The sequence below is a fragment of the Pseudorca crassidens genome, chromosome X (assembly GCF_039906515.1).
Source record: "Pseudorca crassidens isolate mPseCra1 chromosome X, mPseCra1.hap1, whole genome shotgun sequence".
NCBI classification, from domain to species: Eukaryota; Metazoa; Chordata; class Mammalia; order Artiodactyla; family Delphinidae; genus Pseudorca; species Pseudorca crassidens.
Window position 1 is genome coordinate 129896415 of NC_090317.1, and position 13855 is coordinate 129910269.

At 46.3% G+C, this 13855-nt stretch overlaps 1 protein-coding gene across 5 annotated transcripts in view; it reads right to left on the reverse strand.

Annotated features, from left to right (window-relative positions):
* Window positions 1–3788: 3788 nt before the first annotated feature.
* The window catches only part of LOC137217388 (steryl-sulfatase-like), a 184765-nt gene continuing 174698 nt past the window's right edge, over window positions 3789–13855 (reverse strand). For all 5 annotated transcript variants that reach the window (XM_067724154.1, XM_067724156.1, XM_067724158.1 and 2 more), the window contains one exon: window positions 3789–6795. In XM_067724154.1, coding sequence (XP_067580255.1) covers window positions 6422–6795 — 374 coding nt within the window. In that variant the 3' untranslated portion in view covers window positions 3789–6421. The remainder of the gene's footprint in view (window positions 6796–13855) is intronic.

Genomic DNA, 13855 nt, shown 5'->3' on the forward strand with positions numbered 1-13855 from the left:
CACTTTGAGAAGGAATCTCAACATTTAGTAGCGATCAAATTGCTGGTTGTATAAAGCAAGCAGCTCTGTCCCCACTCACTCACACTGTAGCTGCAGAATCGCCTCCCCACAGCTCTGGGCTGTGGGCAGGTGGTGGTGGCGCCCAGTATACGGCTATCTTTGAGTTTCTCTGTCTCCCACCTTCATACGGTTGACAGTCTTTAAAGAATTAAGGCTTATACCACATTTCCTTGTCCATTCATCAGTTAGTGACATTTAGGATTCTGTTCACATACCGGCTGTCATGAATAATGTTGCAGTGATCACGGTTGTGCAGATATCTCTTTGAGATCCAGATTTCAATATTTTGGATAAATACCCAGAAGTGAGATGGCTGGATCCTATGGTAGTTCTAGATTTAATTTCTTGAGGAATCTCCATACTGCTTTTCACAGCTGCTACACCATTTTGCATTCCCGCCAACGATGTAGAGGGTTCCAATTTCTCCACACCCTCACCAACTCATGTTACGGCTTGTCTTTCTTTCTTTTTTTTTGCGGTACGCGGGCCTCTCACCGTTGTGGCCTCTCCCGTTGCGGAGCACAGGCTCCGGACGCGCAGGCTCAGCGGCCATGACTCACGGGCCCAGCCGCTCCGCGGCATGTGGGATCTTCCCGGACCGGGGCACGAACCCGTGTCCCCTGCATCGGCAGGCGGACTCTCAACCACTGCGCCACCAGGGAAGCCCTTGTTTTGATTTTTAATAATAGACACCCTTGAACTTTAAAAATGAGGGCAATCTTTCAGTAAACAGCATGGATGAATCTTAGGTACAAGATGCTAAGTGAAGTAAGTCAGTCACAGAAGGACAAATACTGCATGATTCCACCTATATGAGGAAACTCATAGAGGCAGAGAGCAGAACGGTGGTTGCCAGGGGCTGGGTGGGGGGGGGCGGGGTGAGGAAAATGGGGCGTTCCTATCAACGAGTATAAAGTTTCAGTTATGCAAGATGAATACATTCTAGAGATCTGTTGTACAATCCTATGCCTGTAGTTAAAAATATTGTATTGTACACTGAAGAATCTGTTAAGGGGGCAGATCTCATGTTAAGGGTTCTTCCCATCATAAAATCAAAATTAAAAATTAGTGCATAGGCTTCTATTCAAAGCAACACCAGTAGATCGGAAAAATCTTTTTGCAATGCAAAAAATGATCACAGAACGTCAAGCTTACATAATGTGGCCAAGCTTAGCGTTATTAGTCAAGGTAAGTAACCCCAGCTGCTGTTGCACTAACAGCCTCCAAACCTCGGCGGCTTAAAAAAAAGATGAGATCCTGTTCGGGTCACAGCCACCTGTGGATGAGGGGAGGGGGTTTCTCTGGAGCTGCCCCAGGTGGTGACTCAGGGATCCAGGCTATTTCATTACCGTCGCGGCATCACCTTCCTTAGGACCATCTCAGAGTCCTCACCTGGATATTCCGCATTCTGCAGCTACAAACAGAGGGTGGTGCGGGGAACTTCCGGCCAGGCCTGAGCGTCTCTATGGTCCCAAAGAGAAAAGAAGTGGGATACGTCTTCTTGCCCGATACCCATTGCAATGAAACCGTAGGTAAGAGCTATGCGACAGTTTCTGCTTCACCTGCAGTTACTGAGGGGCCCTGCCCACTAGGTAATATGTCATATCTTTGTGTGTGACTTAGTTTTGCACCCTGTGTTAAATTCAGACAACATAAATTTTGACAGGCAATTCACAGTTCATATTTATAATATATTCATCGGAAATTGGGCCTTCAGAAAAACACCACCATCCCTCAGCACAGGTAATACAGTTTGAAACCTGAGATCCTCATATAACCAGGGAGGCCAATTTTATATCCCAGACCACCGTATGAAAGTCATTATGCTTGCTCATTGGGTAAACCATACAATCTGCCTTTTTTTTTTTAATTGCAGTGTAGCTGATTTACAATATTGTGTATTTCAGGTGTACAACAAAGTAACTCATATATATATATTCAGATTTTCCATTATAGGTTATCACAATATATTGAATATCATTCCCTGTGGTATATAGTAAATGCTTGTTTTTTAATCTATTTTGTATATAGCGGTGCGTATCTGTTAATCCTAAACCCCTAGTTGAATCCTCCCCTCTCTTGCCCCTTTGGTAACCATAAATTTGTTTTCTACGTCTGTGAGTCTATTTCTTTTTTTTGTTGCTTTTTTGCGGTACGCGGGCCTCTCACTGTTGTGGCCTCTCCCGTTGCGGAGCACAGGCTCCGGACGTGCGGGCTCAGCGGCCATGGCTCACGGGCCCAGCCGCTCCGCGGCATGTGGGATCCTCCCGGACCGGGGCACGAACCTGTGTCCCCTGCATCGGCAGGCAGACTCTCAACCACTGCGCCACCAGGGAAGCCCTATTTCTGTTTTGAATATATCATACATTCATTTGACAATCAGCTTCTTTGAAGATGGGTAAGATAAACAGCAGTACCCTGAGAGGTCATTTAGAGGCTCTGAACTTCATGACGAGAACCGCCTTTAGGGCAAACATTTGAGGCTCTCCTAGATGTAAGGTCCATTGAGTTCTCAGAAAACTGAGAAATTGCTTCATGACAGTATTTCCTTTGCATGAACACATGGGTCATTTTCAAGGTGCTTGTGTTCTAATTAGGTAAGTGGACGTTTCCTTAATTGAAAGAGCTCCTCTAACATAATATTTGACACTCTTAAATACTGGTAAATCACAATCACTTAACTCAGAGCCCATCACACAAAGAGATGGTAGGAAGTGATGTCAGCTAGAAGCAGGTGTAGCAACACAGACCCGGTTCGTGGCATCGGAACACCAAGGATGGCCAGGGCACCCACACTGTCCTGTCTGAGGCCAGGGCAGCCCAGATGGATGGGAGGTGAGGGGAGTCAGGCAGCTATAGTTTACGAGGCACTTGGTCACTGACATCACACCTTACATCCTCTCAGGACCAAAGAGGAGGTGACGAAGCTTGGCGTGTATTGCACAGGAGTCTGTGCAAAGCAACATCTTTCATCCACGCACACCTCCCCCTACTATGACCCATGGGTCAGCCCGCCTCCCGACGGGCATGGTTTAGCTTTTATCCAGAATGGCTGGGTCAGTGAGAGCCCACCTGAGTGCCAGCATCACTGCATTCCTTCCTTATTCTCATGGCTTCAGCGGTTTAGTCTGACTCCACTTCTGCCTTCCTAGGGAACCCAGTCGAAAGGTAGAGAAGAAAGGGCAAGGTTTGTCGTATCAAAATTTAGACTCTTCTCTGCCCCAAACATCTGTTGAGCAAAGAAGCTGCTTCATCTGGGTCCAGGACCGGTTAAGACTTCCAAGGCCCAGGGGGAAACATAGGCGTAAGATTCAAGATAAAGACAGGTTACATAAAAACATAAACCATATTAAAACACAAAAGAATTCTAGTTTACGACTGCGTTGGTACCTGTGCGCCTATGATCTTCAACCCCAAATGTTCAGTTTTTGTTTCTGACATTAAAAAGACATTAGACATTCTTTTGTGAGCCCCTGAAAAGAGGCCGTGTGCGAGATGGATAACTTGGCCCTTGCCCTGCCCTGTAATCATGAAAGTCATGGGCTATTTATTTCTTAGCCATCTCTATACTTCCTACCCCTCCCCGGAGCCTCAGACATTCCATAAATATTTGCTGAACTAAAACCCATATTCCCCATCAATTAACATCGTGCCCCAAACATAGGAAACACTCCGCACGCTTGCTGAATTGAGTCCTGTGGGAAAGCACGGCACGACAGCACAGAATGTTTAATTGCCAAGGAAAATTTTATTTTCATTTTGCATTAACATCAGGACAACGTTCTGGGAAACCTGCACAGAGGCAATCACTTCACAGATCGCATTGTTCAGACAGATGCCAAGTACTTCTCCTGTTTCTTTACCCTTCACTGGATGTCCTTCAGGGCTACCTGAAATCTGTTTCCTTTCTTTAATCCTTAATTACCTCGATACGTAGGTTGTGATTTTGCTTTTCATGCAGTGATACTGACATTGTCAAATAGTGCCCTGTCTATAGATTAGTGTTTGCTTAGCCTTTAACATCTATGAAATGCTAGAAATACAAAGTTTGTTTTTTAAAAAGAATTTGTTTAAAGCTTCAAAACTCACTAAGGTTTGCACACACAACTCGAGGCCACACCGATGGGAATTCCAATTTCCTGCTGTACATTCCAAGCAAAACTTTCAGATGGTAAGTGGTCTGAAGTCTATGGTAATTATGATTATGACAAATAAACCTGATTTTCAAATACTGTGAAACATAAGGGTGATCCAAGTTATTCTGAGGCAAATACTTTAAAGCTCATTGTACCTCCAGAGGTATATGGATTCTTCATTGGCTGTTACCATTGTATAGATTAAACAATTAATTCTATACAAAGCTATGTATTCACATCATCTATAAAACTCCTTCAAGTTATTTCACCCTCAAACACATGTTCTTACATCATAAAATGTTTTGTAAAAGTCCATCTGCATTGAGTATGTTCAATTCTGAGTAAACATGGTCATCTTCCAACGTAAGTTCATAAGTGGCTCTATATAGTTTCTGTATGATAATAGCAATAATTCTAACACATTAGTAACATGCTGGTGCATTCTTTCATGAGACTATTTCCTAGAACAATGTGACAGATTTCGGGCAATTTCTGCAATGAGAAATCCGCATTAAAAGAAAGAATCCTGTTTGTTTTCCAACTTTAAACCATTCCCAGGGAGTGGGCGGGGGGGGGGGGGGCGGGAATCTTTTCTCTTTTTTAAGAAAAAGAAGGATTAAAATCTGAAATAGTAGACCTTAAAGAGGAGCTGGGGACATGCTGCTGGATCTTAGAAATTCTTCAGTGGAGACAAACAGAGGAAATGAGAGTCCACTGTCAGAAAGCCTGAGCCACACTGTACACATTCTCTCCAAAGTGCCCGGAGGGGCCAGGGTACCAGTGGAGTAGGGTATTCCATTGACCTGCACTCTTGCGGGATGGAGAAAACCCTGAGCCAAGAGCAGATGTTCAGACATGTTCCCGAAAGAGATGAACGGGAGGCAGACGGACCACAGCTCCTGAGGACGGATCAGGAAAGGAATCTGCATGATACTGCTGGAGGATGTTCAGCGCCTGAAGGTGACCTAAGTGCTCTCTGCACAAGTGAATCCTTTCCTCAGGAGGGGTTGGTGGCTCAGACGTTGGAACTCTCGCCAGCTGTGCCCCTAACCCCCAGTCTCCGACGTGACCTGGTTATGCCTCATCCTGCGTTACTGAGGTTGCAGGAAATGGAATTCAAACAAAATTGCACATCTCATGGTGGAGGCATAGATGTTTCTTAGCCACAGGATCAGACCACAGAAAACACGGACATGTGTACGGGTATGTACGGACATGAACCACCTTCTCTCTTCATTAAATTCTGCAAGAACTCAAGATGTCACGTTCATGGGTATGGGTCGTGGATGGATTGCCTGTGTCTTTCTCCCCCCATGAAATATCGCACATTTTACATGCCCAAAATTCTGAATCCTGTTAGAAGGGATTCCAGGGATTGCAGCATCACTGAAGCGGCCTTTGAGTTCAGAACCTCCGTTCACCAAAGAAACAGCAGAACCCAAGTAGAATGCTGCCAATTATGGGATGCAAATCCGTACAGGAGAGATTTCTCTTGGCATTATTGTTCCTGAGGGATTTCACCAAAAGGCTGCAGCACAGACAGAGCTGTGAGCCTCTATTGCTCTTACTTAAATAGTGATAAGATTCTAAATACTGTAAACTTCTCGAAGAAACTGTATATATATAAACATATATATCACGAATAGTATTTCATATTATTGCAAATAATACTGACAGGAATTGCCTTCCAATAACCAAACTGGAACTTACCATCATCCATGATGGGTCAAGATGGTCTTTTACTCATTATAACGTTGCATGTGTTAGACTTAGTAAACACTCTTTAAATTTTATTCTCTTTTTTGTGATGCGCTATAAGGGGAATCACAGTGGCCACAGCGTCACATCAGCTTGTGGAGTAAGTGATGCCTTATGTCGTGGGTCACGTGCACTGGCTGAGAGATGAACAAGTTACCTGTGCAACTTCCTGCTCTCCGTCCGCCCTGGTGTTGGCCAGACTCACTGAAGTCCCGCTTACCGCATTCATATAACATTGGCCTCGGAAGATGTGACTAATGTCTGTGCCTCTGTTTACTGCAAACCCTGATTTTTCCCCCAGGGTGTACATGTGGGGTTTTGATGGCGTCTCCAGGTGAGAAGACAGAGAAAAGGGATCTGAGTCCCGGGGTGGAAGCTGCCAGGGCTGGCTTCACTCAGTGCCGCTCCCCGAGCTCGTCTGTGATGCAGCAGGTGGGGTGGCCCCGGGCGCCCCCAGATGCACGTGGCTAATGGCTTCCTCTCCCAACCTGCTTCTCCCAGTCGCACTGGCAAAACAGGCCTGAAGATGAGCAACACATCTGAAGCCACGGCTTCCAGATAAGGTTCCCCAGCGACAGCTGATTGGGGACGTCCCGCAGGGTCTCAGCGTGGCGAGCTGCCGCTTCCTGCATGGTCTCCAGGATCTCCCGAAACCGGGGCTGTGACGTCGGAGTTAACGGGTTTCTCTCCCTGGGGTCTTGGGAGATGTCAAAGAGCAGAGGCGGGTCGTGGTAGGTGACGTATTGCCCGTGACAGAAACACACGTGGGTGGCAAAGCAGCCGTTGGCACCCTCGGGGAAGAACTTGGGTGTGAAGAAAAAGGCTTTCCAGATGGACGTGCCTGCGGTTGACAAGGACAGAAGTGGGTCTCGTGGGGACAGCGTCATCAGAGTCACCCCCAAGAGAACATGCACAGAAATCACCCTGCCGTGTGCTGCAAGAAGGCAGAGATCTACCACTCGATTACGCGTGGAATGGATTTCTCATGCTTAAGGTTCAAAAGGGTAAGAGACATAGCTTAAAAAGAAAAACCCCATGCATTGCTGGTTAACTGCGACAGAACAAGAGATGAAGCTGATTATGCAATAGCTGTTAGGATGCAAACTTAACCATATTAGAACTGTGGCATTTCCTCCTTGATCCATCTCTCCCTCTCTCCCTCTCTCTCTCTCTCTCTTGCCCCTCCCCTCTTCCTCTCTCTTCCTCTTCCAACTTTTTCCCAACCCCTAATTGCTTGGGAGAAGCTAGTGAGAAAGGAAAAAGCCTTACTAATAGTTTGAGCAGAGAACTCTAAGAGGACTGCCACAGTTCAGTCTCATAAACTTGGGACAGGCACTCAGCAAATACACACTGACTAACAGATTCTAAGCTCCGAGCTCTGACCCTTTTTGTTCTCCAACTGCAAGATGCTAAGCTTCGCAGCCTGTGTTTTTGTTTAAAACAAAGCGGAGGCAAGAGGGAGGCTCAGTGCTAATATGTACGTGATATGGTAAAACGCGACACACACACATACACATATACACACGTGTACACATACATACAGCCATCAGGAACCATGTGAAACACGCTAGGACCTCAGCTAACATGTGATTTCCTCCCTCTTAAGAAAGCCCAGACGCATCCCATCCAGAATTTAGTGAGGCCGGGCGTGAGGATGGGGAGAAATTGCAGCTGGGCTTCAGAAATGATCTTTTGGGGGTGAAGAGAATGTTCTGATATTAGATTTGACTATAGTCGTAGAACTCTATACGTTTACTAAAAATGGCTGAATTGGAATTCTATGCTCTCTATGTGATACCTTAATAAAGGTGCTAAAAATTCCAATGTGACCCCAGAGTAGGATGGTTACGTAGTTTTTAAAATGTAACTTCTGTGTTCCATTAAACACCCAATATTGCCATTTTTAGAAAAAATTAATTTACCAACAAATAATTGTGAAATGTTTGGTTTCCTGTTTCTCCTACAACGTTATGGCTTTCTGAAAGCTGACTGCTCATCACACATGCTCTGACAGAGGTCTAAAAAGTGTTTCCTGGGTGGAAAAAGGTGGCGGATCAAAACAGAGTCAACACATACGAACCAAGCAGAATTAGGTGCAGACCGAGAATGTCCTTCTTCGCCTTATCCTTTCCGCTTTTTTATATAAAACCATAGAGACTGTCCCACTAGAAAGCATCACACACCTATTTGAGTCACTTCGATCATTTGTTGGCATGGAGATGGTGATTGTGTAGTTATAGGTATCGAGTGGCCCATGGATCCAAATGCAAAAGAAATGAATGGAATTAACAGAAAACAATTGCCATGGGTCCCACGTTCTCCCCAAACAGCCCCTGACCTCAGACAAGCATATTCAAAGGTGACTAAACCCCTCTGGTTTGGGGAAGAACCGGTCAGCACAGACGAGCAATGTGCGTACGGCCTAGATACATACACTGAAGGGATCCGTAACGGGGAACCTCCCGTCCGTCGCGTAGTTGATGCTGGGAGAGAAGGCACTTACAGGCTGTGTCGCTTCACACAACTTACAGGTCAGCACCTGCCTTCTGAAGATGAATTCAGGCTGCGAGGCTGCAGGAAGAATTCCAGGGCCTGCTTGCCCTCTCCAGCAGAAGGTCAAGAGGAAGCAGGTTACCTTCAAATTCTTTCCGTCCCCCCCCTCCTTCCCCTTGACCCCTCGATCACCTTCAGAAGCCTTTTCGGCAGCGAGAAGCTGCAGTCACTTAGAATGTGTCTTCCATCAGGGTCAGCGGGGCCGAGGCTCTTACAGACAGAGGCCTGGGGAAGCAAGTCTCTTCTGCTCCGGCCCCAAAGCTGCACATCTGGTGGCTGTTTTGAACTTGACATTCGAGTCAAGTCTTGGTGTGCTTAAAACCCCAAGGGAGTACAGGCTCCCGGAACAAATTCATTTAAGGGCCTGCCCTACCCGCTTGCTTTTGAAAGCCGTGCACGTAGATTCCATCACTAGCCACCTGTGCTCTGTCCTGCCCAGGTGTGAACAGACGGGCGGGCAGTTTTAAGGACCAGTCAGTAAATAAACCTCAAGTATCCTCACAGGGAGCAGCGGCAGTATGGCAGTGCAGCTCGGACAAGTGCAGAATGAAGAATTAATTTTTCTGAAGATTTGTTGGGTAAGCTATGGGGGTGTTTGCCTTTTTATAGCGCAATTTGGGCTTTTGAAACTTTTTATAAAAAGATACATTGAGTATTCTCTGTATTATTTCTTTAGACCACTTTGGAGTTGCTCAAATGAGAGAAACTGGGCTGCATTTTATTGCATGTAGATGTATAAGATACGAAGCCTTACTTCAGGGTCTGTTCTGTTGCTCACCAAAAACCCAGGAATCGACATTGTCAAAGGTGTCATTTCAACAGAAAAAAAGTAAATCAGCAGATCATGTGATAAGACAGGAGGTACCTGGTGTCACCTTATATTTCTAATAGGTACATTTATCCCTGTTTACCAAAATTATTTTAATAATGTATTTCATCCTGGATTTCTCCATATACTACTAAAAAAATGTTGAGTTAAAAAAGTTTTTTTCTCTATTGTTAAAATTCCAGTGCACTCTGAACAAAGGTTGCTTCTGTCTCACCTCTGTCACAGATAAATATTTTGACCACCACGGGATCTGAATCTTTCTTACAATTGACGCCCACTGACCAGAGGAAGCAATTATTACATTTTCTAGGGAGAATGCAGGAAAATTAAATGGAACATTTTTTTCAAAAAAAAAGTCTAAGTATTGATGGGAACAATAATTCGACTTAGGTTTAAAATACGCTCCAAAATTTAAGAGAAATAATTGTGACTATTAGAGGACAAAGATGACATACAGTTAGAGGGCTGCTTTGTCAAGGCCATAGAAAATGCTGTGGAGGGCTTCCCTGGTGGCGCAGTCCGCCTGCCGATGCAGGGGACACGGGTTCGCGCCCCGGTCCGGGAAGATCCCACATGCCGTGGAGTGGCTGCGCCCGTAAGCCATGGCTGCTGAGCCTGCGCGTCCGGAACCTGTGCTCCGCAACAGGAGAGGCCACAACAGTGAGAGGCACACGAACCACAAAAAAAAAAAAAAAAAAAAAAAAAAAAAAAAACAACACTGTGGAGATCACTACCTACCTATGAAACCCATTTTTATGCATAATCACCACTGGAAAAAAACTGAGAGGATTCATGAGAAAAGAAAGTTTACAGTCCTTTGACAAAAAGGCAAATAGAGTTGAAGTGAGAAAAACTTGACTCCTAAGCTAGACCCTGAACTCAGCACCTTCCAAGTGTAATCGTAAAACAGCTATTTCATCCAAATTAAAATAAGCAGTGGGTTCCTGGGATTTCTTGGGGATCTGAGGGGCGTGAGAGCCCAGGACAGGAACAGCTGTTGTGATTTTGATCACTCCCAGGGACTCAGCCACCAGAAAAGGTTCAGAGGTCCGTTGACAGAGAAACCCCAAGCCTGAGCACACAGGGTCCCCAAGAACAGAAACAGAGAGAATGCAGAGCCCGTTTTTTTCTGTCCATGCGGCACTGGAACCAGCCTCTGCAGACATTAGATGCTAAGTTCTGCCTAACAGATACCAGTCCACTTGGCAAAGTGTTTTTCCCTTCATGCGAGGAGTCTTGTCAGCCTGGAGCCACGACCAGCATCAAGGGGAGACATCCTTTGTCTCTGAGCTCAGAGGGGTTTCCTGTCTTGGTGGCTAGTGGACTACGATCTGCTTGAACTCTCCTCCCCTTTCTGATGGCTCTGACGGTGTGGGTTCCAATCCCAGCTTTGCGATTTCCTAGCTGTGGGATGCTGGGCGTGGCTGTTAACCTCTCAGGGCCGCAGCTCCTTTTCTGATAAGTGAGCATAAGAATAGTACTGGTCTCGGGGCTTTGCTTTGGGGGTTAACAATCCATGCCCACGTGTAAAGCTCTCAGAACAATGCCAGGTGCATAGTAATAACCACCTGTGTGTTAGCTTTGAATATAAAGCTTCCGTCAATCTAAGACAAAAACACTTGTTTCTTTATGCTCTTAAACCTGTTGCCACCGTAATACAAGTCTTAAGACACCTTCCCCCTCCTCCTAAGGATTCTTAAAGAATATGGACAACAAAATTTAAATGGCTTCAACACACTGGCTCTTAATTTATCACTCAGATTGAGACATCCTTTGATGAATGTTGTTGAACAGCTAGTCTTGGCAAGATTTATTTTGGGTGTTTGGAGGATTCTGCATACATACAGAAGCCACCCAGAGTCATTTGGGGTTTTCGGTCTTAGCAGTGTTTTCCCACTACATAGCGCCATCTTGGAGTCCTTCTAGAAGTATTTCAAAGACTTTTGTGTTTTCCCACTGTGAGCGGCCCATACCACCCCACCGGGACCCTCAGCTTGCCCCCTTAGTAATGTTGATCTCATCTCCTGGACAGACGTCTGAAAATCCACCCCAAGGTCCCCACGCTCATGGCGACCTCCTTGCTTCCATGATGCCCCCCAACCGTGTTCCCCTGTCCTGAGCCAGCCACCTGACATCAATGCCACATTCTTGTCTTAGACCCAAAGATCCTAGGATGGGGGCCCACGTGGAGCAACCTAGGGCACCAGTGTCTTCACACATGCTCCCAGAGAAGTGCGGACCCAAGGGCTCTTGTTCTTGACCCCTGAGACTCGTGCCCACCCATTCTCTGTAGCCGAGACCCTCAATGACCCAGTACTGGGCTCATGGATTATAGACCCGGTTCTGCCAGCTTCCTGCGCTGGTTGCACTGAGACTCAAGATACAAAAACACTGAGAAGGAAGAGGAAGCAGGTAAGGGCTGTGACCCAGAGCACCTGCTTTTATATTCAGATTTAGAGGAACCCTAGCTCCACGAGTGACGCCTGAGCGCCCGAAAGCAAAACACTCCCTTTGACTAAGCGTTTGTTTTTGCATTTGGGGGGACGGAAATATGAATCTTGTACTGAGGGGGTACACAAGGCATGCTAAAGTCTCCCACTCCCCTTCACTGTCTCTGTGTGTTGAAATCCTATCCATTGTTCAGGGTCCGACAACCCGTCCTCCGTGAGCCTGTCCAGGTCTCCAGCCAGAAGCTACCCCTGTTTCCTGGCGCCTCTCAGCAGTTTCTACCGTGCGTTCAGCCCTGAAGGGCTACCACCGTCTGTGGACTCCATTTCTTTCTAGGTTACTCGCTCTCTGAACACAAGAACTGTTATCTCCCACGGGTGCAAAATGCCCAGTACCTAGAGCCTCACATAGAAGAGTGAATGTACCTGTGAATTACCAGCGCCCAGGGCCTTACGTAGAACAGATGCTCAATAAAAATGTGCTGGTAAATTAATGATGAACGGGCCGACGGGATGATCAGGAAGACACCGAAAAAGAGGGAAGAAGCCAGCTGCCACCACGGAAGCCGGCATGGGCGCAGACAGGAAGCCTGGTACGTTCTGTGCGTCTCTCCTCCAGAGCCACTGGGGGCGTCCTGCCTAAAATCACTCAGCGCCAACACAGCCTCCAGCCAGCCAGAGATTCAGGCTGCTTGGTGACATCTGGTCACGGCAGATAAATGAGCTAGGAAGTCAGAGATTTCTCCACAGGGTGTCTCCACGTCACCTTTGCCTTCAAGAAAGTGTGTGCACAGAGGCATGTGCAGGGTGGACATGGCGGCAGTGGGAGGGTGTGGATCAGGGTCAGAGTTCATCCAGGGGAGACCAGAGCTGAGGTCCCCAGGGATGGGTGGACTTAGGGAATGAGAGGACACAAATGAATTCCAGAAACAGTCCATGGGGCTGTGGAGATGGCCAGAGAGACAACAGTGAGGAAGAAGAATCATCTTTGCGAGTGTGAATAAAAGAACTTATTGTCTTGGGGGAAGAAGTTCCAATTTACCACAGGGCAGACTCTCAAAGTAGCCAGTGTTGGATTAGCACCAACTTGGCATCAACTCTTGTTACTGCACGCCCATTCGGTGACCTCTGACACCTCTTCGTCCTCATCTGTAAATAACTTTGGTAGAGACTGAAACTATCCTCAGGCTGCCAAAGTTGTGGGGTGTCACCAGGGCACACAGACACCCATAATGAAGGCTACACTGCCCAGCCTCCTCTGCTACCAGGTGTGCACAGGTGACCAACTTCTGGCCTGGGGAACATCATTCTTTCCATCCATTGCTCCCTCCTGCTGCCCGTAGGTGGACACTGTCACCCTTCTCCACGCAGAAGAAGCTGCTGCATCCTCCAGGTGGTGGGACGGAGCTTGGAGTCTGCATCCCTGAAACTCTGTGGACCACCTACCGCTAGACTTCACTCACGAGATGAAGACAGAAACCTCCCTCTGATATAAGCTACTGTGACTTTTTGTTTCTGTTACGGCCAAATCTAATACGAATATAATCAAACTCACATTTAATAAGGAGGATTAAAAGAGGCATCATATGCAAAGAGCGTAGCAGAGCATCTGCTAGACAGGAGATATAGAATAAACGTAAGGGTGCAGTGTATTGTTATCAAGTGTGTCTTCAAAAGACATGCAGTGGTCACATAAAAAAGATGACGCATTTCAAGAATAAGAGAGTTGACTTCAGACTATACTACAAAGCTACAGTAATCAAGACAGTGTGGTACTGGCACAAAAACGGAAAGATAGATCAATGGAACAGGATAGAAAGCCCAGAGATAAACCCACGCACATATGGACACCTTATCTTTGATAAAGGTGGCAGGAATGTACAGTGGAGAAAGGACAGCCTCTTCAATAAGTGGTGCTGGGAAAACTGGACAGATACATGTAAAAGTATGAGACTAGATCACTCCCTAACACCATACACAAAAATAAGCTCAAAATGGATTGAAGACCTAAATGTAAGGCCAGAAACTATCAAACTCTTAGAGGAGAACATAGGCAGAACACTCTATGATAT